Genomic DNA, 22003 nt, shown 5'->3' with positions numbered 1-22003 from the left:
GCTGCAATACTTTGACATAATGGGCTAAGCCAAGGAGGAGCCTCAGCCTTAAAGCTACATTCACTTGCTTATGTGGATTAAGTCAGATTCTTAATACAGCTGTATTTTAGCTCACACACAGGATGTTTTTTTCTTAATTAGATTATGTAATACTTCAGATTCAAAACAGTTAAAGGCTATGGCTCTTGGTATTAATTTCAAGAACGACAAAAAGTACTGAAGGTAAAAGATTATGCTGCAATCAAGCAGCACGATCACAAAGGGTGGAGACGAGAAAAGCTGATCTAGGCACATCAGTTTAAATATTCACAAAAACAGTTATTAGAGACTTTAAATACATTTTCAGCTAATCAGATTTAAAGACTCAGTTGTATGATTTTTACGACCCGAATAACACTGCACAGACCAGAAGTCACATCAGTAAGCGTCCTGCTTTTCCTCTCTTTTCGCCACTCAAATACAGAAGAGCACGGACTGAGAAAACAATTACCACAGAACATTACCAAAACCCAACATTTTATACAACAGTACTCACTCTGTTAAAACGTTTGGCTTGAAACAAATGCCCATTCACTCTGTACAGCTTCCTCCATCTTCTGGCTCCACGTCGGTAGATTGATTCTAAGAAAGAAATTAAAAAGGTATAAAGCAGCAGCATGGTTGCACAGTGACAGCAGACGCACTACATTAAGCAAGTTGTGACTAAAAACAATCTTGCTTTTCTAATTATCAACGCACAGCTAAAATCCCTGCTGATTTTTTTTATTTTTTTTTTTAAGGCAGCCTTAAATGACAGCTCCGGCAGGATGTGCTTTCACCGCTGCCTCTCCCTTTTCTCTATCCCTGTCTTTTTCCTCACATGATCGTAATCTTGTTAGTTTCTTGGCTGCTGGCTGTTCAAGCTCAGGTGAGAAGGACAGATAACAGATAGTTAAAGAAACAGTTTCCTCCAGTAAAATTGCAGTGTCAACACAAACACAAAGGGTGTTTGGTGCTAATAGGGCTTTAGCTGCACAGTACTGAATATGATACTAATCTGGAGAGTTGCATTATTTGACCTCAATTTCATCTTTGTTAGCAAACATTACCCCAAAATATTTCTTCTGTTATGGAAGCAGCACAAGTAGAGGTCTGCAATTATTTCTAATATAGTCTAAACATGACAACAAGAAATCATTTAAGCTGTTGCAGACAGATTTTTCAAGAAGCCATACAAGATAGTACATAGCATCTACTCCAAATGTATTTGTTGTCACTTCTCACATACTTAAGAGCAACGTTTGAGTGACTAATTAGAGAATTTCATATTAAATACTAAGTGCTGAAAAATTCATTGTGCAGCACCAGCCCTGCGTGCAGCTGTAATGGTGACACAGCCAGTCCCTGGCACACAACCAGCACCATGGCTTCCCATAGCAGGCAACCTCGGGGGTACTGGCTGGAGTGGGAACACGGGGAGGAAGAGGTGGGTGGTGAGCTAAGCAGAAGAGTCAGCAGTCATGTTATAACTGGCAATATAGTCCTGCTATAAAAAATAGTAAAAAAAATAAAAAGTCACATTTAGCATGATTTCCATTGCTGAATAATTAGTTCTAATGACACCTACTAAAGGATTCAAATTTATGAGCTTGAGGTTTACTGTAACACAGTTAGAAAGCTATTCTTGACAGTGGAACACTTATGACATCTCCTTAAACATTTCCAAGGATATACATCTTGCAGTGTTTTTACTGCTAGTATCACATTGCTTGCAAAAGAAAAATCAAAAACTAGTATACTTATTTAGATATCACTATTTTGTAGCTATCTTCAGTAGCATGATGAGAAAGATTTTCCAACACAGAGCTTTAATTGTATGCCTTTTTAAACACAAATCATTTGTACGAGTTATAATGCAACTTAAAACAGTTGGCAGCTTGCAAAAAATGTATTTCATACACTTCATACAAAAAATTACAAAGTAATGCAGTTTCATAGGGAATTGAGAACTAAGCAGCTTAGGAAGTCTAACTCCCTCTGAGAAGGTAGCAGTAAAATGCACACTTGTGTTTTATTCATACCTCGTGAATAGCAACATACATGCTGTACGTCCTACGTAGGTCCGCTGGTTCTGCCAATGAAAACGATGCAGTTTCCTAATGTGGTTCTATTAGGATCGTCTTACATTGACCTAATTTCTTCTGTCATCCTAACAAGGTCTATTAAATTGCTTTGTACTTCTCTTTAAGAAGCATTGTAACTTCTCTGTAGGAATATCCATCAGTTGAACAGTTTTTGTTTGTTTAACTGAGAGTCCAATACTTGTTCTTAAAACTGTCCTTTAATCAGCCTCATACAAGTGAAACAATGTTGAATATTCAACATGGTACACAGGGAAATATACAATGTTAACTAAAATGCCTGACAATGTAGCAAAGAACATGTAACAGGAAAGCTTTGATAAGACCTAGTTGGTAACATCTCAACATGGAGAAATGTGTAAAGAACGAATTTATAACCCTCAGAAATTAACATAAAACCATCTTTAGTTCTCATGTGTTGTTTCTGGCTTTCGGGTTCCAAATACCTACATTTTATTTATAACTTTAAATGTAATGCAGGAGAAATTATTGATGAAAAATTATTTTCACTTCATATCGAGCCAGCTACAGTCAAAGGCCATGACATGCACATGCAATGTGTGAACACTGGCTGTAACACCGGTCAGATTTTAAATATTCCTTTGTTGTCCTTCACAAGCAAGACACAAGTACTGAAGATTGTTACCCCCCAAATCTGGGAACATTCATACATAAATATTCGCATGTGCAAATGTTTACTTGGCAAGTTTGAAACAGACATTGCACTAATAAATTGATTGTTAACAATTTGAAAACAACAAGAAGATGAAAGACTGCCTGACACAGAATTAGCACACACATGGCTACTAGAATAGGGGTATCTCGACTGATATGCTCATTTGACCCAAAGAGCTCTTCAGAATCTGCCAAATATAAACTTTCCTTAAAGCAAGCAAACAAACAAAAACCCTTTCATAAGCGCAACGAAAATTTAAGTGAGAGCCTTGCAACACTATTGTAAAGTTTTTGCCTAAGCACATGCTTTGAAGAATAAACTTCACTCTCAGTAAAACAAAACAAACAAAAAAGCATCGGTGTAGTTATTGCTAGCACTTTAAAACAAACTTTAGCTCCATTTATTCAGAAAAATCAAACCTAATTCAATAGTGCTTTGTGAAATGCTACTTACTCTTCATAATTAATTATGAATCTTCCTGATTAAACTGTGAAATATGCCATACACAAACATCAATGAAAAACGGTTCCACCAGTTGTGGGATGGCTTTTCACCAAGAGGAAGAAAACTTCAAAGATGTTTTTCCAAAATAGCTAATTGATTCATTAGACAAAGCACCATATGGAGGCAACCTAATACATCTGTGTTCTGAACAGTAGCTTATCACTGACATGAGGAATATTAAGCGACTGGTAAGTTAACGAGCAGCTCACGCTGATGAAGTCTGTAAATAAAGAAGCAAGTCACCTCCTTAATTACCGATAAATATTAAATCAAAGTCGGGATTTTATAATATCCTTAGGAGGCAACAGTATAACAGAAACTGAACTTAACACAGCTTAGCTTTAAAAAGTAGGAACCAAAAAGGAGTGTTTCTTTACCATACTTAAATACTGAAGAGGACTACTTTTTCAGTTGTATTATATTATTGAATGCCTAAAACAATCAGCCAGCTGCCTGTGTGTAAAAAGCAGTGTAAAGCAGCCACTGTTGTGCAGTTCCCTCTGTTGTCAAGCTCTGCAACTACATCACTAACAAGAATGCCCAAGGAGCCCCGTAAATATACTGGACAGTTTTTTCAAAAACATTCCTTTCATTTCTCTCTCTTTAAAAATGACTATAAGAAGAAAAAAAGGAAAAATAATAACAAAAATTGCAGATATAAATTGATGAGTGAATTAACAAGTCTATTGTTCAGTCTTCACTGAAGACTAACTAATCTACAGAAGATACTCCCCTGTTCAAGAACAACCCCACCAGAACTTACCAGAAAGGGTGTGAACCTTGCCTTTGAAAAACAGAACTTGGTAAAGAAGAGAAATAGAAGAGCAATTGTTTTTCAAGTGACAATATATTTTCCCAGCACTGGAGAACAAAAAGAATTTAAAAGACGGGCCCAACCTCCCCCCAGGCCCAAATTATTATTTTTCCATCCAAAGAAGTTTGGCAAACCTTGTACTTTCCAGAATATGTGAGAATTCATCAGTTGTCTGAAAAGTGTGCTTTACAACAACGAATGGCAGTAAGACAGCCACAAAAATTTTATTTCCTCTGCATTTGGATTTTACAAATGCTTTCTGCAATTCCAAAGTCTGCTTTTATGTGAACAAACCATAATGAAATCTTTTACCATACTAAGCAAAGAGATAATTTGCTATTGCTGCAAATCACTTCTCAGAGATTAATGCAAGTTGTTTACAGGCCAATTACACTGCCTGCCAGCTGGACAGTATGAGAATGCCCAGTTTTTGTTTTGTTCTTTTAATGTTTTGCTGAGCAGACAAGTGATCATTCTTTCAAAACCAACTCAGGAATTACCACCAGGAAATGGATACTGGTATTTCAGATGGACTCCAAATTACATAAAAGGTTAACGTATAGAGATGATTACATATAAAGATAAATACATTTTGGGAAAGCAAACTCTAGAGAACTTAGATAGTGCATTGCTTCAATATCCGTTACGTAATATTTTCCCAAGCAGTGAAACAAAACTGCTTTCTAAAGCACGTAACAGACATACATTGTAGGGTATAGTAATAGGCCTTATTATGACTGAACTGCTACATACAATTGACGTTCTTTTTCAGAAGCTAGAGAAGGAAGTATCCTTAACAATGTAAGCATCAACTGCTTTCACCTCTTGCAGTTATTAAAATGGTCAGAAGATGGCATTTTATTTATTTTATTTAAAACTGACGAGCATTTGGGAAGCAACAGCATCCCCATTATACTTTTCAACATACACCAAAGTAAACCTTTACGGGGAGGAAAGAAACAAGCACAATTAGGACAGGAATAATGAGGGAAAAAAATCAAGTGTGCTACATGGAGTATCATCAGAGAACCAACGGGGGGACCACAACCTATATCAGAGAGCAATAATACCGACCTGCCATTCGTTGCAACACAGCCAGAACACTTTCTGAATACCCTACTCCCCACTGGCTTCAAAGAGGTCAGCCGACTTCCATTTCAGGATTGCTGGATGTAAAACCTGTCCTCCATACACACTGATTTCTCAGGCGTGAGCTCTTGGTTGCTCATATTCATACCCTTCTGTTAAAATGGCTCCGTGCCATCACAAGGTGATAAACCAGACTTAATAAGACACTGGCATCCAATAAAAGCAAAGCTAACATCTCATTTCAAAAAGCTGCACTGCTGCTGTGTTCTCCTTTAGATCAATCACACCTGTTAATGCCCTATCCTCCTTCTTGGTGTAAGAAAAATACCAAGCTCATTTTAAAAGCTCATCTGAATGGTTATTAGAAAATCAGGATTGCCTTGTCACTAAAAAATACTGACTGTACTCAAAGTACATGAGAAAATTAGGAATCTAAAAACTCTTCTCAAGAACACAGGTTTTCAATTTCAAAAAAAAATAGAAATACCTTACATTCACAGAAATACTAGAAATAAAATGGCCATAACATAAAGTTTCCCTTAAAAAATCCTTTAACTTGTGACCGACAGATGGACTGATCGACCAAAAATATCATGCCTGCAGCCTGAGACGCACCTCAGAGGCACCTTGTATGGAAGGCAGCAACGCATCCTACCTGGAGGAAGACAGCCATCAATGAAGAGAAGACATCCAAGGAGTTGACTTGACTTTCTTTGCTCAAGAGATGCTATCAGCCTTCTAACTCGGGCACCTTATCTAATTTGGAGACATCTAAACATTCAGTAGAAAACAGTTTACAGCACTATTTCCTGAAAACTGCAATGGAAGTATAACCCCCAACTATCATGGCCAACACATGCGTGAGATAGCTTGGCATGTTTCTGGAAAAAGACAAAAATAAGCTTTAAAATCCCATAGTCAGATATAGCAAAAAAGACATTAATGGTCCAAATTGCCTTAACATCAAGAACTGTAATTTTGGTTACGATGCTGAGTGCAGTAAGAAGTATCATGGCTAAAGCAGCCTGGCTTACATATGATTTGGGCAGTGCACAGAAACAGGCAATCATAGCTTGAACCTCATGCAAAACTCAACATCACCTTCAGCATGGCACAATCGCACAATTTAGCGAGTCTACATCACGTTCAAAAGTTCGATTCTTTTCATTAGAGACTGCTGGGCACACAAGAGAATAGTTAAATACATCTGTAGTATTACCAAAATGGATACGTCTGGGATTATAGAAGGATCAGAGTAGGATTCTCCCAATCACTGGCAGAGAAATTGTAGGAAGTTAGGGTAATCAGCTTACTTCCATACTGAATTCTAGAACACCAACTGTGAAATCAATCACAGAACTTGCATACAGTTCTCTTTACTTGGGAGACTAACCATTTATTAACTAGTTGTTAAGAGCTGTTAAGAATCTGACTTGGTGATTAACAGCCCAGAGTTTACTCATTAATATCTATTCAAAACAAAAATGTTTGACATTAAAATGTATTTAAAAAAAAGGCCACAAGAATACGGAACCAGTACGTAAATGATTTAATTTGCCTTAGTGTTGAATTAGATCAAAATGAAGTTCTGAATATTTAAGAAATGTATAGCAAAATAATTTCAGGAGGAAATGAAACATTTGTTCAGTATTAAACCCCATTTGTCACACACAGACGTCTAAGCAGTATACCTAGTTACCCAAACTATTAAGTTCACTTTTTTATTTAGGTATATTTTTATCTAGATATTGCCCATGTTTCATGTTTTTACATTTTATAGCTTTAGCCAAACCTCTCATTTGTATTTAGCAAGCCCTCAGTGCAAACAAAACCCAGATTACTGAAGCAGAACACATCCCAAATATTCACCATTTTACTACCATCTGAATCTACTTGGCAGGCCACTTTTTTTTTTTTTTTAACCTTCTATGTATTAGTACATACAAGAAGCACTACCTTCTACTATAAATAACCTGGTAACTGAAAGCCTCCATCTTCAATACAGTCTGAAATTTCTGAAGCAGGCATACAAAGAATCAAGGAGCAACCCAATGAAGTTTACTGCAGGAATTTGGTCCTACTTCATTTTCAGTAGCTCACATGATTTAAGACTTGCTAGGTAGTCTTGAGCTATATTGGCACCACATAGTCTAGAAAAAACTGAGTCCTTTTAGTTTATGTAATTCATTATGCATTGGTAGCTATAGGGGTGAGAATTCCAGTATCAGTAGTCAAAACACTTATCTGAAGAGCTCTATCACGTGTAGACCTGCAGTGGACAACACTAGCAAAGCTCAAAGTAATTTCCAACATTAGCCTGGCATCAGTGACAGCAAAGCTAGTAAAAGCTACTGCCAGAATCCTGAACCAATTCTTTTTCCCCCCAGTGCCCTTTGTGTCCCTCCTGTGACTGCGCCAGACAGCGATCAGAAGGAACTGAATCCAGTTTGTTAAAGCGTGGCCAGCTAAGACTAGGTCAGATCAAACTTCCACCTAGTCTTCATTATCTTAAACAGCAAATTATAACATATCTATTGAAAGGGTTGGAGGGAAAAAACAAAGAAGTTAACTGTTGACAAGCCTTCCAGAACACCTTTTAGAAGATTTTGTAAGCCTTACAGGAAATGGTTAATTGATTTCTCAGTGGTGTACCTGACTTTTAAATTAGCTGTATTTCATTGGCTATCTTTTTCTAAGTTAATAGATGTATTTCTTAAGTTTTCTTCTAATGTACATCAAATGACTTGATTTGACTTCAAGTGATAGACATCCACACCTATTCAATTACATCATCAATGGAAAATGCAAACCTACTCAAAAAACCCACCAGCTATTCAAAATGAATTTCACATTATTTCAAATCAATAAGGCTTGTATAAGGTAGCCTCCCCGATGCCCTTGAAACCATTACTTGATTCCCACACTCTGAATGTTAAGACATACTTTCTGAGTCAGGCTGTTTTCCTTCACAGCATGATCCTATTACTTCGGCTTATGATCCATTCTAAAAACAGTTCCATTTCCCTTCCAAACGTTTACATTATTCCAGTATTAGCAGAATGGCAGAAGCTCAGTTTAGGTGTTAGTTCATAAATGTGTACTTTATCTCTTCTAATAAATCAGACCAAGTGCATTTCTCTGGGTATGATATTAGCAGATTCAATTGGAAGGAATTCAGGAGTGTGCAGTATCTCAGTATGACAGGATACTATTACCTTGCAGCAGGATTAACATTCCAGATCTATCACCTTCCAGCCCGACAGACAGGACCCATCAGTATCTCAGAGTACCTCATTCTGCTTTGTGTTAGGAGGAAAACTGAAATTAACAAGAATCCACATTTGTCCACTTATGTCACGAGTTCTGTAAGTTGTGCTCAATACTTATCGTCCAACAGGAGTCACACCTCAGAGACTCTCCCAGCTGTACTTGCACTCCTTCTAGGCTTCCTCACAACATAGAGAGAGAACATTTGGACATTTCACAAGTATAACTAAGAACTCATTAGCAGCATTATAAAGTATCACTAATCTTATCATTATTTAGTAACCAAATAAGAAAAACCTGAATACTTTCAGAAGTTCAACAGACCTGGTATACTCTAGATTAAATAATTATACACTAATAGCAAACTGAATCAGTCTTCCAACTTACTTTATGATGCAGAGAACTACCTTTTCCCAAGAAAGCAGCTATCCATCCCAGAGCTTCTCATAGTTACAGGAGAAAAAATGCAAATGATACCATCTTATGTACCTGTCCTCTCATCTGCTCTGTTAATGGAACACTACAGCATTCTACACGTCAAAGAAAGCATGGTTAAATCTTTTGAATTAATGATAGTATTTGTCTTTGAGCTTTCGGAAGGAGCTGTTCCATTCACCCCACAGAGGAAAGGAAGATAATTACACTAGATCTGCAAAGTTTACATGCTGCTTCCCACCTAAAACCCTTCTGATCTCTACTGTGTTCCCCATTATCTCTGTGTATACTATGAGAACTGCTGTGTAAAATCATTATGATAGTTATTTTTTCTAACAAGTTTGAAGTAACGTTCAGTTAACCTGCAGTTCTATTGTTAAAAGCATAAATTGCACCTTGAAATTAATGGAGCAGGTCCAATGGTTCTGTTCTGTAAGATCACTTTTGGTTTCTGTATGATCAGGTTTTTTGTTCTGTAAGATCAATTTTATCACTGCCTGGGTTTTCCCTTTCTTTGCAATCCCTATGGGTAAGAACGATTTTTATCAGAACCAAAAATCTAAAGAACAGGAAATCCTGTACTAGTCATGGGGTATCTGCACCTGCTTTACTTAAGAAAGAAGAGATGATAACCTGAATTACAGAGGAGTTGTATGATTGTATTATCATGCTATTGTAAAAGTACACAACCATACTAAAATCAAGGTTTTGCTTTCAAGTATTTTCTGGTTGACTTTTAAATAAATCCCCAGCTAATAAACAAAGGAAAGCACTTACAGAAGAATTAGTAGTGGGACTTCAGAACTACAGATCAGGTGCTTTCTGGTCACTATTGAGCATCCCAGTTTTTCCTTTTTCACTACCCAAGTCACTACCTTCCCCCTGTGGTTTAAGGGCTGAACTGCACAGTCTGTTCAGCACTTAACTCTTGCACTGACAGCGATGATTAGGACTCTCTAATGCCTCTTCTGAAAACCACCCTTTCAGCAGACCCTGAAGTAGTTGCTATCTCCTTATTTACTTCAGAAGACTTACACTCCACCTAGATTTGAACTGACAGCAAGTCTGCAGTGGTTAGCCAACCACTATCATTACTTATTCTTACAAAGCTTCACTCCTTAAGTGCTCTCCATTTCAAATCAGCAGGACCTGAAGTTTCCCCTCACAAGACCTTATTTCTCACAAAACTCAAAATTCCAAGAGAGAAACACTGAAGAGCCCATTTATCTGCTGTGCAAGCCTCTGGGACTATTTGTGGCTCAGTTAAAAAAAACATTAAAAACCATAACTTGTATAGAGAACAGTTTTAAGAAGTGTTAGAGAGCCCCAAGTAGAATACCACCTTCCTAACCTTGAGCATATCCTCTAAGAGGGTTACACATTAAACAGTTCTTTCAAGCTACCAAAACAGAAAGGCCTAACAAACGTTTAACAGTTTTGCCAATGTCCACTGATTGCAACAAGAAACACAAAAACCCTTATCCCCTTTCCAATTTAGTGGCCCCAAATGCCTGTCCACCAAAAGCAGATTCTCCAGCTTACGAGAGAAGCGTATAGATTGAGGTTGGAGAGGTAAGCCGGGGGGCTAGAGCCAGACATCACATTTCAAGCAAGTTTTCTAAAAGCAAGTGACATCTCCCTTGTACGACAACACTACAATCTGAGCTAATAGAGGAGGGGGTGAAATAAATAAAAGGAATGCAAGGTATTTGTTACGACACCTTAAAGACTAGCTCACGTATTCCTTATCCTACTGTATAGTTTATGAAGCGGTATACAAACATCTGCTAAGACGTCTGATATTTTCCACTCAGAGGACATCAAAACCCACAAACTGATGCATGCTTTGTAATTTCTTACTTAAATTACCCAAAAGGAGGCCTAGCTTTTTATTCATCACTGGATATTTCAGAGCTGAGAAAAAGGCTGGAATTATGTTAGAATGAAAAATATTAAGTGATTCTGAACAAAACAGATGATTAGCTACAGCTCTGTATTCAGTGACTTACCCTGTCTCATGATCTGTACGTATATTTTTCAAATATACCATATATGAAAAAACAAGTGGCACACAGTAAAAGAATGGAGGGAGAGATTTCAGGTATTCTTGAGAAACTATGACACAGCTATTTTCAATTCCTAGGCAACAATATATCTTACATTAAAAATATTACAAAATTCTCCTCTGTCAGTTCAGTTACTGAAAACCAGGAGGGGGTTACAAGCAGTTTCAAAATTGACTAATTACCCAGTGCAATCCAAGCTGTGTCTTCAGAATACTCTCTATGGTCGCTATAGTTCCTTTCTTCATTGGGGAATGAAATTGCTTCACGTGCTCTGAATAATCTAATCCCTGCTGCCAATACAGTAACAAATGAAGGGGAAAAACCTGCCTTATGAGCTAGAAAAATATTTACAGGCCACACTACTCTAGCAAGAAGCCTTTTGGAACTAGTTGTAGTGTTACACAGAATATAAAGCAGAAAACAAATATCCATACCTAAAATAAAATAACTCAGGACAATAACTAGGTTAGTACAATACCTTTACTCAACCCTACAATGAAATTTTCAAGAAAGGTGGCATGGGAAAAACATGAAGCCCAAACACCTAATGCTAAAATATTATTCAGATAAACAAAGAGCATAAGAGACATTCACAACACAATGTAATCATTACAAAAAAGAAAGGCCAGCAAGATCAGCCAGAAGTATAAGATAAGAACACTAGTCTACTGTCATACTAATGCTCTAAGTACTTGTACATTAAAAACATTCATTCTGTTTATGAAATGATTTAAAGGTTCCTTACTCTGCATTCTTGTATTACATGAAGCCCACAACAAAACAATCCTAACATTTGTTATCACTAGCCACCCAAATCAAAGATATTTTCAACATTAAATACACACATTTTGTTCCGATGTAAAAACAGAGGTATACTAGCACAGTATATTCTGATTAAATTACTAGAGACTAAGTGAACCCTTATTCAAAACAAGCATTTCACAATTAAACAATCCACTAAATACAATTCAGCAAAAAGGCCTTAGCAAATGATGCTTCTAAAAGCATTCATCATTAGATCAGCAATCTTAAAATAAACAGGCCCTGAACACATACCGTCAGGGTTTTTTGGATACATTTCTTTCATTAATCTCCCTTAGCAGCAGCAGCATCACTCACTCTTCTGTCCTTTTCCTCCCAAAATACACTCCCCAGGAAGGAGGCTTTTCACTGCAATTTTATCAGCATTTCGGAGAGGTCTCGCCGCCACATCCCTACGCACAGGAGGCAGCAGGAATCTGTGCATTTGTAACATCTATGGCTGCAAAGGAGGCTGGTAGGCAAAGCAACTATATCATACCCAAAACGCTGACTTCTATTATCTACCGCACCACACGTACACACACACTGCATCAATGGCCTCGATTCACGACAGCAATCACGACGATATACCAGATCTATGTACAAGGCATGCATTACTCACTGGGTTTTATTCTTTAGCTTCTTCAGCATGGAATTCTTTATCCTCTACAATGCAGTAGGTACGAAACGAAACATTTTCCCTTTATTCCACCGATGCCGCTGTTTGAATACCATTAGATACCAAGGACAATAGGCAGGATCAGCTCGAACATTAAGCGCAAATATTTAATGGAAGACTGGTTACCCTCGTCTCTCCCTTTCACATCTCTGCCTCATGTATCCAGGCACGGGTGGTACTGGCTCCCTTGGGAGGCTGTAGCTAGCAGCTGAGGCACAAACTAAAACATGGCATGGATGTCAAGGAGCTGATGTCACAAAAACAAGTATTTCTCTGATAAAACGGGCAATTCCGGCAGGGAAGTCTTACAGATCAATAGGAATTGTTCAGCTCAACATGCTTTGTTATACAACGTGCCGCAGCAGCGAGAGGAATAAATCAGAGCAAGATCTGTCAGGGTAAATAAGCGGAGACGACAATAATTAACAAAACTGCCAATCAGATATCACGCTTCGCATCAGGATATCAGGAAGGCTCTCACTTAGGAGCACAGACAAGAAATACAGACACTTCCCAACAGCCTTGTTTAATATCGATTCCAAAATAATTGCTCATCTACATCTAAAAAGTAAAAATATTTTTCAACACACACAACTGGCCTAAAAGTCTCCCATCTTTATCAGGAAACATCACGACAAAGTGCCCGAGGCTCCAGGCCAGCAGACGCGAGGCACACCTACGAGAGGTCGCATTCAGCATCTGGGAAGGGATGCGAGGTGTTTTGGAAAGCCTGCCACCTCACCCACACAGCAGGGCTGCCATGCCGGCTTGGGGTGCGTTAACTGCCCTGCTGAAGGTACAGGGACTGCTTCTCCAACAGCAGCTGCACATCTATAGCAGGAGCTGAGTCTACAAGGGGAAGAAGTATAAAAATGCAGGAGCAAAAGGAATACAAAAATGATGTAAATCAGGCTGGAGAACCTGTGCAAGTTTGATTTTGCCGACAGCATTGTATTAATAAAAATTGAGCTTCTTCAAGCACAAAAAAAACTTCTTACACCACGTGACTACAATTTAAATGCTATTTGCATTCCTGATTTTATTAATGATTCCATGCATTTCTTTCAAGCTTTACTGGCTGGCACAATCTCAAAGCTACATCGGTTTCACAAAGTTCTTGGACAGCTAGCAATTATATTATAAGATTTCAATATAAATGCAAAACACTCAGTACGTATTTCCGCACTCTTACTCCAAAAGATTACTGTTCTGAAGACAGAGAGAAAAACCTTACAATTCCACAGAAATTCACAGCTAAGTATTTCCAATTCAGAAGACTGCATGCAACTAGATACAGTTACTCCATGACCTAATGTGAACAGGCCTGAGCAATATATTGCTAATTAAATAATTGAGCAGTTTGATAGTGCTGTTTAAAAATTTCATTTCCAACTGTCTGCAGTTCTGTAACAAACTGTAAGCCCATACTTACAGACTGCTAATTTAAGCAGAAGCCCATTTGGGATAGAGTGACTAATTAACTGCTTAGTTGCCTCTGGAAGTAACTTGAGACCAACTTAGAAGCTCCTTGTATAGAGTAAGGAAGAAGCTCTAGGAAAGGATTTGTTATGAATGTAGCTAACAATAAAGCTGATAAAACAAGAGTTTGAGAAATACTGGCTGATTTCTACACAAAGAACAGTATTTTAGTCCTGTCAACTTCATACTTGAGGCATACAACACAAACAATTAAGCTTATGGGTATTTTTGGTGCACAAGAAGTTCTACTCAGTTAATCTGCTTGCCTTGCGTGTCCTTTAAGTAAGCAATATCCCCAATATCAGCAGCATCTCCACACAGTCCAAGTGTATGCGCATATGTGACAAGCAATAATGCTGAATGCATTACTGTATGCTAAATTAGCACTGATGCAATTTAATAGCTCTGTCGTAAAGCAATTTGAAAATAGTAACAACCAGGCCACAGTACCAGATTTCCCTCCAGGTCCCATCGATGCAAGCAGGCAATACGCACTGAATTTATCCATTAAATGAAAAACCCAACCACAAATCACATATAAAGCACATCGTACTAAACAGGTGTTTTAAACAATCAAAGGATTACTCAACATGACCTGCAAAACCCTACAGACGGAACACCCGGGTCACCTGAACCACCCTAATCAATACATTTCTGTGGTTCATCTGATGGTTTGGGATAAGTACAACATCTACAAAACACCACGAAAAACTTTTGTACTAAAATATCCACACCTGTAACAAGACCATTAAATTGCAGAGAACTTCACATTGACACGATTTGCACAGATATCCCTTCAAGCAGCAGCCTTCCCCTCCCCACTCCCTCCCCTCCAGTTAGCATATTCTACCTGACAGTATTTCACATGAGTCTTGTGTTTTTGCAAATAATTCTACTTGGAACAAGCACCGGTCTAGACTGGTATAACATAAGTCTTTCCTCCTTCTGTCATTAACCAGCTGTAGTAACTGAAGCAGAGCTGGAGTCAGCTGGTTCTTTCAGTTCTTACATTGGGAAAGTGGAATAGCATGGATGCCCATGAGCTCACTCCCTACAGTTTCCATCCAACAAAAGCAAATTAGAAAAAGAAAACAAAATGAATGGGCTTAATATATTGGGAAACAGCCCTAAACACAGTGGTGATGTTGGTTTGTTCCATTCCTAGCTGCAGAGTTAAGGTGGAAAAGGGGAAGGGACAGCACCCCAAAGTTAGTAATTTAAGTGAAATCAGCTGTTACATCTTCACTGAAAGACAACTGTTTCACAGAACACAGCATGGAGACTTCTGATGAAATATTAATACTTGTCCTTACCTGTGGCATCAAGACCTGCCCAACAGAACACGGCAAGCATTCTAAGGCTACGTAATCTCCAAGTCTATTGCTTTGTCTTTTGCCGTAAGCCTTACAGAAGTCAAAGGCACCCAAGGTATTGAATTACCCAGAGACCTGAAAACATCATTACCAAAATAGGATACAGGACAAGTAACAAAACACAGGGATGGGAAACCTTACTGTTGCTAACATTATCTTCTGTAGACAGAGCAGTTCGTTTTTTGCCTGCCTGTGCAAATCTGTCACCTTTCCAGTCGAGACCGGGTTTATTCTTGGACCTGAAGGTGTGATAGCCTAAAGTAGTGCTCCTTTTACAAAATTCACATCAAGAACATATTTAAACCTACAGAGCTAAGACCGCTCTTGCCAGAATGATCATGAAGCTTAAGCCTGAAAATATTTTCCCATATTTTCAACCTGTTACTCTTAATTGGAATGTGACAGCATGGTAAAACCTACACATTTTCAACATACAGTAAAATGTAACAAGTCCTCGTTTCAGTTTTAACTCATGAACCAACAAGTATTGAAATTAAGTTACATTTGCCTGCTCATTCAGTAGAACTACATTATGTGATGTTAACAAAGGGGACTGGTTACCTATTCTCTTGTTGAAACCTGAGCAAAATTAATAGGAAACCACTGAGCTACTATTTTGACAGGTACAAAAAAGTACACAAAAAATATTAAACAATGCACTAACACCACAGATAAATGGAAAACCATGTATTAGAAGCAGCTACACACATGCTTGCCAGGTTCACCCTAAAGACCACTGGGAAGACCACAGATACCTTTCTTTTCCTTCTGAAAAGAAATGAAGTGTCTTGAAAAAAGTATTTCTTTAATATTTCTGACCAGTGTAGAAAAGTCTTATTTTCTCTAATTAGCTTAATAAGGATTGCAGATACTGTATTGCACATTTACTCCTCCTTTCTACCAGATAAGACATCTATAATTATCTAGTCACAACTAGAAATTTTGATACATTAATAAGCCTTTTACAGAAAAGGCTGTAGTTCACTCTTCTTCAGTACATCACTTCCTTTTCCTGCAAGTAAAAAAAACAGACAAAAGCAAGGACCATACTCAAATCCTGACCTCTTTTCCTGCCAGCATACCACCAACTAGAAGCCATTATTAATCCTCAGGAATATCAAAATAGTACCACAGTATTGATATACATCATTTCTCTGTTGATATATATATTAAATAATTGAACATTTTATATTCTACTAAAGCACAAAACAGATATAAGCTGGCTTTGTGTACATGTATGAAAATCTTTCAATATATTTCTTTTCTATATGACACCAAAAATGCAAGCTAGAAATTGATAGCATTCTAGTACTCACTGTCTTCTCCTGGACAAGGCATGCCAGGTTTCTCCGGAATACTTGGGAAAACTAAAACAAGAAATACATAGTTCTTAAGTGAAAACTTAATAGTACTCAGACACAGTAATATTTCCTTGATTTTTGAATACATTTACTCAAAAACAGAAGTTTCTGGAAGCCATTAAATAATTTTGCTTGAGAAGTAATCAAAACTAGTGCCCGTGCTTAAAAGATCTTACACCTGACTACAGCATCAACAAGTCAGTGCAGTTTAGAACTGTAAGCCCACTGCACTGTTTCAGCTTTAGACTCCACACTCAAAGTAACACTTCCATCTTACAACATCAAAGAACAGGGTACCAGCTACATACAGAAAAATGGCATTTGTCAGTCTAACAAGTCGTTCCAAATTGACATTTACAAAGCCATTAGTTTTATCAGCCAATGTACACAAGGTTCTCAAACTGTGTAATACTTGCCATGAATTATCAGCCCTTCATCTCTGTTTTGACAATACAAACGGAACGCTTCTTCCAGTTCCATCTGAGAGGAGATGGTACATGGGTCACCTAAGGAAAAAACAATCCATCAGTAAATTTACGACTGAAATATTGAGAATTTCAGTTAACAAGACATGTATCAGCCTTCTTTTCCTTCAAAAATTTGAAATTAATCCCGTAGTTTGATCACAGCCAGAACATAGGAAGAAATTCTTTTCCTTCTATTTTTTATCCAAACTGCACAGACAGAAACACGCTATGTTAGTTCACAAAGGGACAGCACAATACTAGCAAATAGATATGTTTGAAGATCTTAACACATGGCAGGAAAAAAGTAGGACTGCTTTCCTGAAAATTTAAGACTAAAGTTAATTTACCATTTGTTAAAGGTCCATTATATTACTACCTTAACTTTGTCAACTGCAGAACAATATAATTTAGGAAGTTACAAAGGTGCAGATAGATTTGAGTCTCTTTCACTAGACTTATAGAGAAAGAATCTATGCTGAAAGCATAAAAATTAAGATACACAGATGAAAGTTGTGGATGGGATACAGATATGCAAATGTTAATGTGGAAATAAAATTAATCTAATAGTCTCTAAACTTTTCAGGGTTTGTGTGGACATTTTCAGGAAAATTGGTCTGTGGTTTTTAACTTGCATTTGGTAGAAAAGCTAATAGAAAAAAATCATGAGATCTGCTTAGCCACAACAAATCCTCTCATCAAAAAAAACACCTAATTTAAAGTAGTATCTTTTTAGTGAGCTATGTGATCAAATGTGCTTCACTGTTTTTGAAAATCTTGGTTTAACACTTTGTGAGCAAAGGTCTGGTTCTAAGCTCAGTTTATTTCGATAATTGCTCTTATTGGCTGTCACAGCTAAAAAACCTCTAGGATCTGTAGATCCAAATGGAAGAAGTGCATAATCAGCTGCACTTACTAAATCATTCTTCAATCCTGTCCAGCACTTATGCAAAGGTTTTTGTTGAAGTTTCCATCTTCCCTGAAGTTGATCCTTCCAAACTTATCTGAAATAGCTGCATTTTTAAATTCTTAAAATATGTATTCAAAACCCACTGAAACTGTTTGGAGATTTTTAAACAGGTCAGAAAATTCTGTTTACACGTACATAGGGAAAAAAGTAAACATTCACAAATATCTGTTTTCAAAATACACTCTCACTATTGCACGGTTTCTTCTGAAAAGCAGTCATAGGGATTAAGCGGGGGTGTCTGTTTCTTTTTTTCCCCTCTTTTGAGATGATCTGGTAGGTAGCATACTACTGACAGCCACTTGTCAGCACAGAAAAGTTGCACAGACTTGAAACATTTGTCTTTTTGCAAAAGACAACATCTGTACTTCCATCCAACTGCACAGCAAACCTCCCGTACTGCACAATTTGTTCTAAACCTCCAGCAACGTCTTCTATGCATCTTCCAACAAAGGAATGCACATTAGTTAGTCGCCATAATGTTATGCCAGCTATCTTTACCATGGCAGGAAGAATAAGCATCTCCCCAACCAGCTTTTTGACTGGCACTATTAAGTGAGACCACTAAATAGTGGATGTAAACTCATTTGTCCGTTTGAAAATTTGGATTTTTTTTTTTTTATTTTTTTGCTAACTTGTCATATCTGATTAGACCCTCACTGCTTTTACCTCTTAAAAAGTGGCTGACAGAGCTCATACTTTAGGAGTACCAGGCGCACAAACTGCAATATATCACAATGCACTGGAAGTGACCACACAAGTGAGGAGCACTACTGTGAACTCCAACACTGTGGAACACCTTCTCCTCCCTCAGCATACCTTGCCTACCCTAAGTGACACTGACCACCTGGCATTGCAGACCAAGCAAGGGCACCAGTGTTGATCTAGATAAATACAAGTTAAGCTTATATTTTTAGCTTTAAGGATAAAAAGAAGTCCTATTATTTTCTTCCTGCACACCTATGGATCATCCTAAACACCCCCAGGGTATGTTTAGCCCACCCAGCAGACCAGTGTACTTGGCAGTCTAAATACTGTAATAATGCAGCGTGACAGACAATAGAATGATTGGTGCTGCCAGTCAGCAATCCATATTCCTTACAAGTTTGTGGGATATTATTATGGATGGCTTATTCCTAGTTCAAACTTTTTTGATCTTGTCAAAAATATCACAGAAATGCTAAAAAAAGTTCATCACAAAAATTCATTTTCTTTGGATCTTTGGTTAAGTTTTCTTTATCCATTAAGCCATCAGCAATTCTGTTTGCTTTAAGTTATTTCAAAGAGAACATCTGCTCATGCAATCAGTCAAATGAATTTAAATTACACATGGCAGTAAGTATAAACACTCACTCATACACAAAAATAGGATAACTCTTAAAACCTGGGACAATTGAGGGCAGCCAAAACAGTAGATTGACTAAAATTTAACAGCCAAAATGAGAAATTTGAGATGTTTGCACAGGTACATATTTAACCAAGACTAAAAGGAAACAATTACTGAACAGCAACTAAAAAAAAGAAAATTTGTTGTTTTAATCTAAGTAAACCTCCAGAAGCAGACACTGAAACCAAGAAACAGTTACAGTAATCATGTCTCATTTCCCCAATTCAAGGCTTTAAGTTTTCTCTGTCCTACTTTAGTGTTCCTTTTATCATGCAGTTCAAATAGCTAATGCAATATAATTACCAAGCACATGCAACGTAAGTACTCTGTGGGCACTTCTCAATCAGGTTACTTTTTATTAGACTACCATACACAGCAATGAAACAGTATTAGGAAATAGATCAGTATGGCTGCCTCTTTCTTGCTGATCAGATAATGAAATTAAGAGTGAAGAACAAAATGAAAAATTCCTACGTCTCCTTGGCATCTTAAAAGGACTGAATATTCTTTGAGTACAGGCTCGCTCATTCCTCATAATCATTATGAAATTCTGTTCACCCACTACAATGCACTACTTAGCTAAGAGGGCAGTATATGCTATTTTACAACTATTAGTAAGAGTAATTTTAAAAAGTGTTAGCCGAATCAATTTAGTAATTTTTCACCTTTCTTCACTCCAAGAGTTCTGCCACAGACTGTAGCTTTGGGAAGTTGGAGCAGGTAAACAACCAAACACTAGCAAAGTTGTATAATTGTATGGTAAACGTTCACAACCCACTAGTCAAGAGTTCTGCCCATCATGAATTACAGCTGAACCACACTTCTAGCAAATGATAAGCAGACACCTAAGTTCTGGAAGAAAGCAAGAAAAGAGTAGCAAAGGCACACAATGTCAAGCATCTCCATGTCACTTCTACTCACAGCGACCAGAAGGCTCTAACTAACTTAAGGCTGTAGAGAAGTGCCGCATTATGCAGCAAGAAGAAATATTCAAAGCCATCACGACGACATTTCAGAGCCTACAGAAAGGTTAAAGAAAAAGTGTTTCTCACATACAGCTACTTGTGGAAGAAGACTAATGATAAACCATGTCACATAGGAGGATAATTTGGAACAATGAGATCTGACATCAGCCTTTCCTGCAGGAAGAGAGTAAGCAGCCAAGACTTGCACAAATCATTTTTACAGGACTTTATGAACCCCCCTACTCCACAGAAGTTCACTGTTTTTCCCCACACATGAAATTCTCCCCCCAGTTTTCTTTTTCTGGACACGAACCTGAGATACACCAGACGTTTTCTCCCCACCACCAGTGGAACCAACTTATTTCTGATAAATTCAAGTCCCTTTATTTCATGCTTGGTCATTGTGTTTAAACAAAGAGGATATTAACAACCAATTGAATAGAATGCTCAACATCTATCTACTCTCTAATGCTCAAATAGACTACGTCAGACCAGTAATATAATCAACACTACCATCAGGGACAACAATAGAGCTGCCAGGGACAACAACCGATAGAAAAGAAAATCATGTCACCACTGGAATTCTGAACACTTACCTTACCTCACACAAAATACAAAAATTCTGCCTGACTGTAAAACAGTCTCCTGATATACTATCTGCAGTACTTCGCAAAAGCAACTTATTCTAGAGGCAAATCATAATTCAGAAGATGCAAAAGCCTGTCATACTGAACACTGACAGTTAAAGATACTAAAAAGTCAGCTTGCTGAACTGAGGCTATTGAGGGGTATTAGGCCCATGGAAGTCCAAAATCAACACTTACACTGCATTCAGCATCTAGGTATGTAATAGTACAATACTGAAGTTCTACAGAGCCTTCACTCTGTAGTGTTGAATTCAAATAAAGTACAACCTTGATGTTTTGAGACTTTTATCCAAGATTCCTGCTTTATAAGACAGGGTTATGTCCCATGGCATTTACAAATTAAGTGACCCCACAACATGAATGGCTTTTATGTAATTTGCTTCAATGCCTCTCTCTGTACCATAACGTTCAAAAAAATTAGAATTATTAAAGATTTCAGTACAATACCTTCATCATCAATCCACTTCAGGGTGATTGGCTGCTCCTGTTGTAAATTACACATCTCATGCACTTCATCACAAAGTTCATCATAGCTGATTGATGCATCTAGGTTTGTTATTAGGATGTCCCTGCATGAGACGAAACCATAAGCTTTTGTCAGAAAAATCCACATACCTAATGTTCCATCTTTAATGCATGTTGACTTCAGCAAGTTCAGTTCCCTTATACTATAACTATCCATGTCTAAAGTACAGTAACACACAGATTTCAAAAGAATTAAAATTGATCTTGGCACTCCTTCCATTAAAAAATAAAATAAAATTTCAATTACTGCAAAATCTTTTAAAAAATAAGTGAAACTATGCAGCAAGACACCACCCCACCATACACATTACAAACTCCAGCTGAAGCTGACAATATATTAATTAGCCTCAAACTGTTGTTGTGATAACAATAGCAGTCACTCTA

At 37.5% G+C, this 22003-nt stretch overlaps 1 protein-coding gene across 6 annotated transcripts in view; it reads right to left on the bottom strand.

Moving 5' to 3' along the window:
* The window catches only part of PRKCZ (protein kinase C zeta), a 48071-nt gene that overhangs the window by 21790 nt on the left and 4278 nt on the right, over nt 1-22003 (bottom strand). For 4 of the 6 annotated variants that reach the window (XM_080564458.1, XM_080564456.1, XM_080564459.1 and 1 more), the window contains exons 3-6: nt 21542-21663; nt 17081-17170; nt 16620-16670; nt 536-621 (exon numbers count right to left, since the gene is read on the bottom strand). In XM_080564458.1, coding sequence (XP_080420584.1) covers nt 536-621; nt 16620-16670; nt 17081-17170; nt 21542-21663 — 349 coding nt within the window. Of the gene's footprint in view, nt 1-535; nt 622-12027; nt 12338-12394; nt 16546-16619; nt 16671-17080; nt 17171-21541; nt 21664-22003 lie in introns of those variants that run through there. The other 2 variants (XM_080564461.1, XM_080564460.1) reach the window with 2 other exon arrangements.

The sequence above is a fragment of the Anser brachyrhynchus genome (genome assembly GCF_964034855.1).
Source record: "Anser brachyrhynchus genome assembly, chromosome: 21".
Taxonomy (NCBI): domain Eukaryota; kingdom Metazoa; phylum Chordata; class Aves; order Anseriformes; family Anatidae; genus Anser; species Anser brachyrhynchus.
The sequence above is the reverse complement of the archived record's forward strand: the minus strand, read 5'-3'. Positions and strand labels throughout refer to the sequence as shown.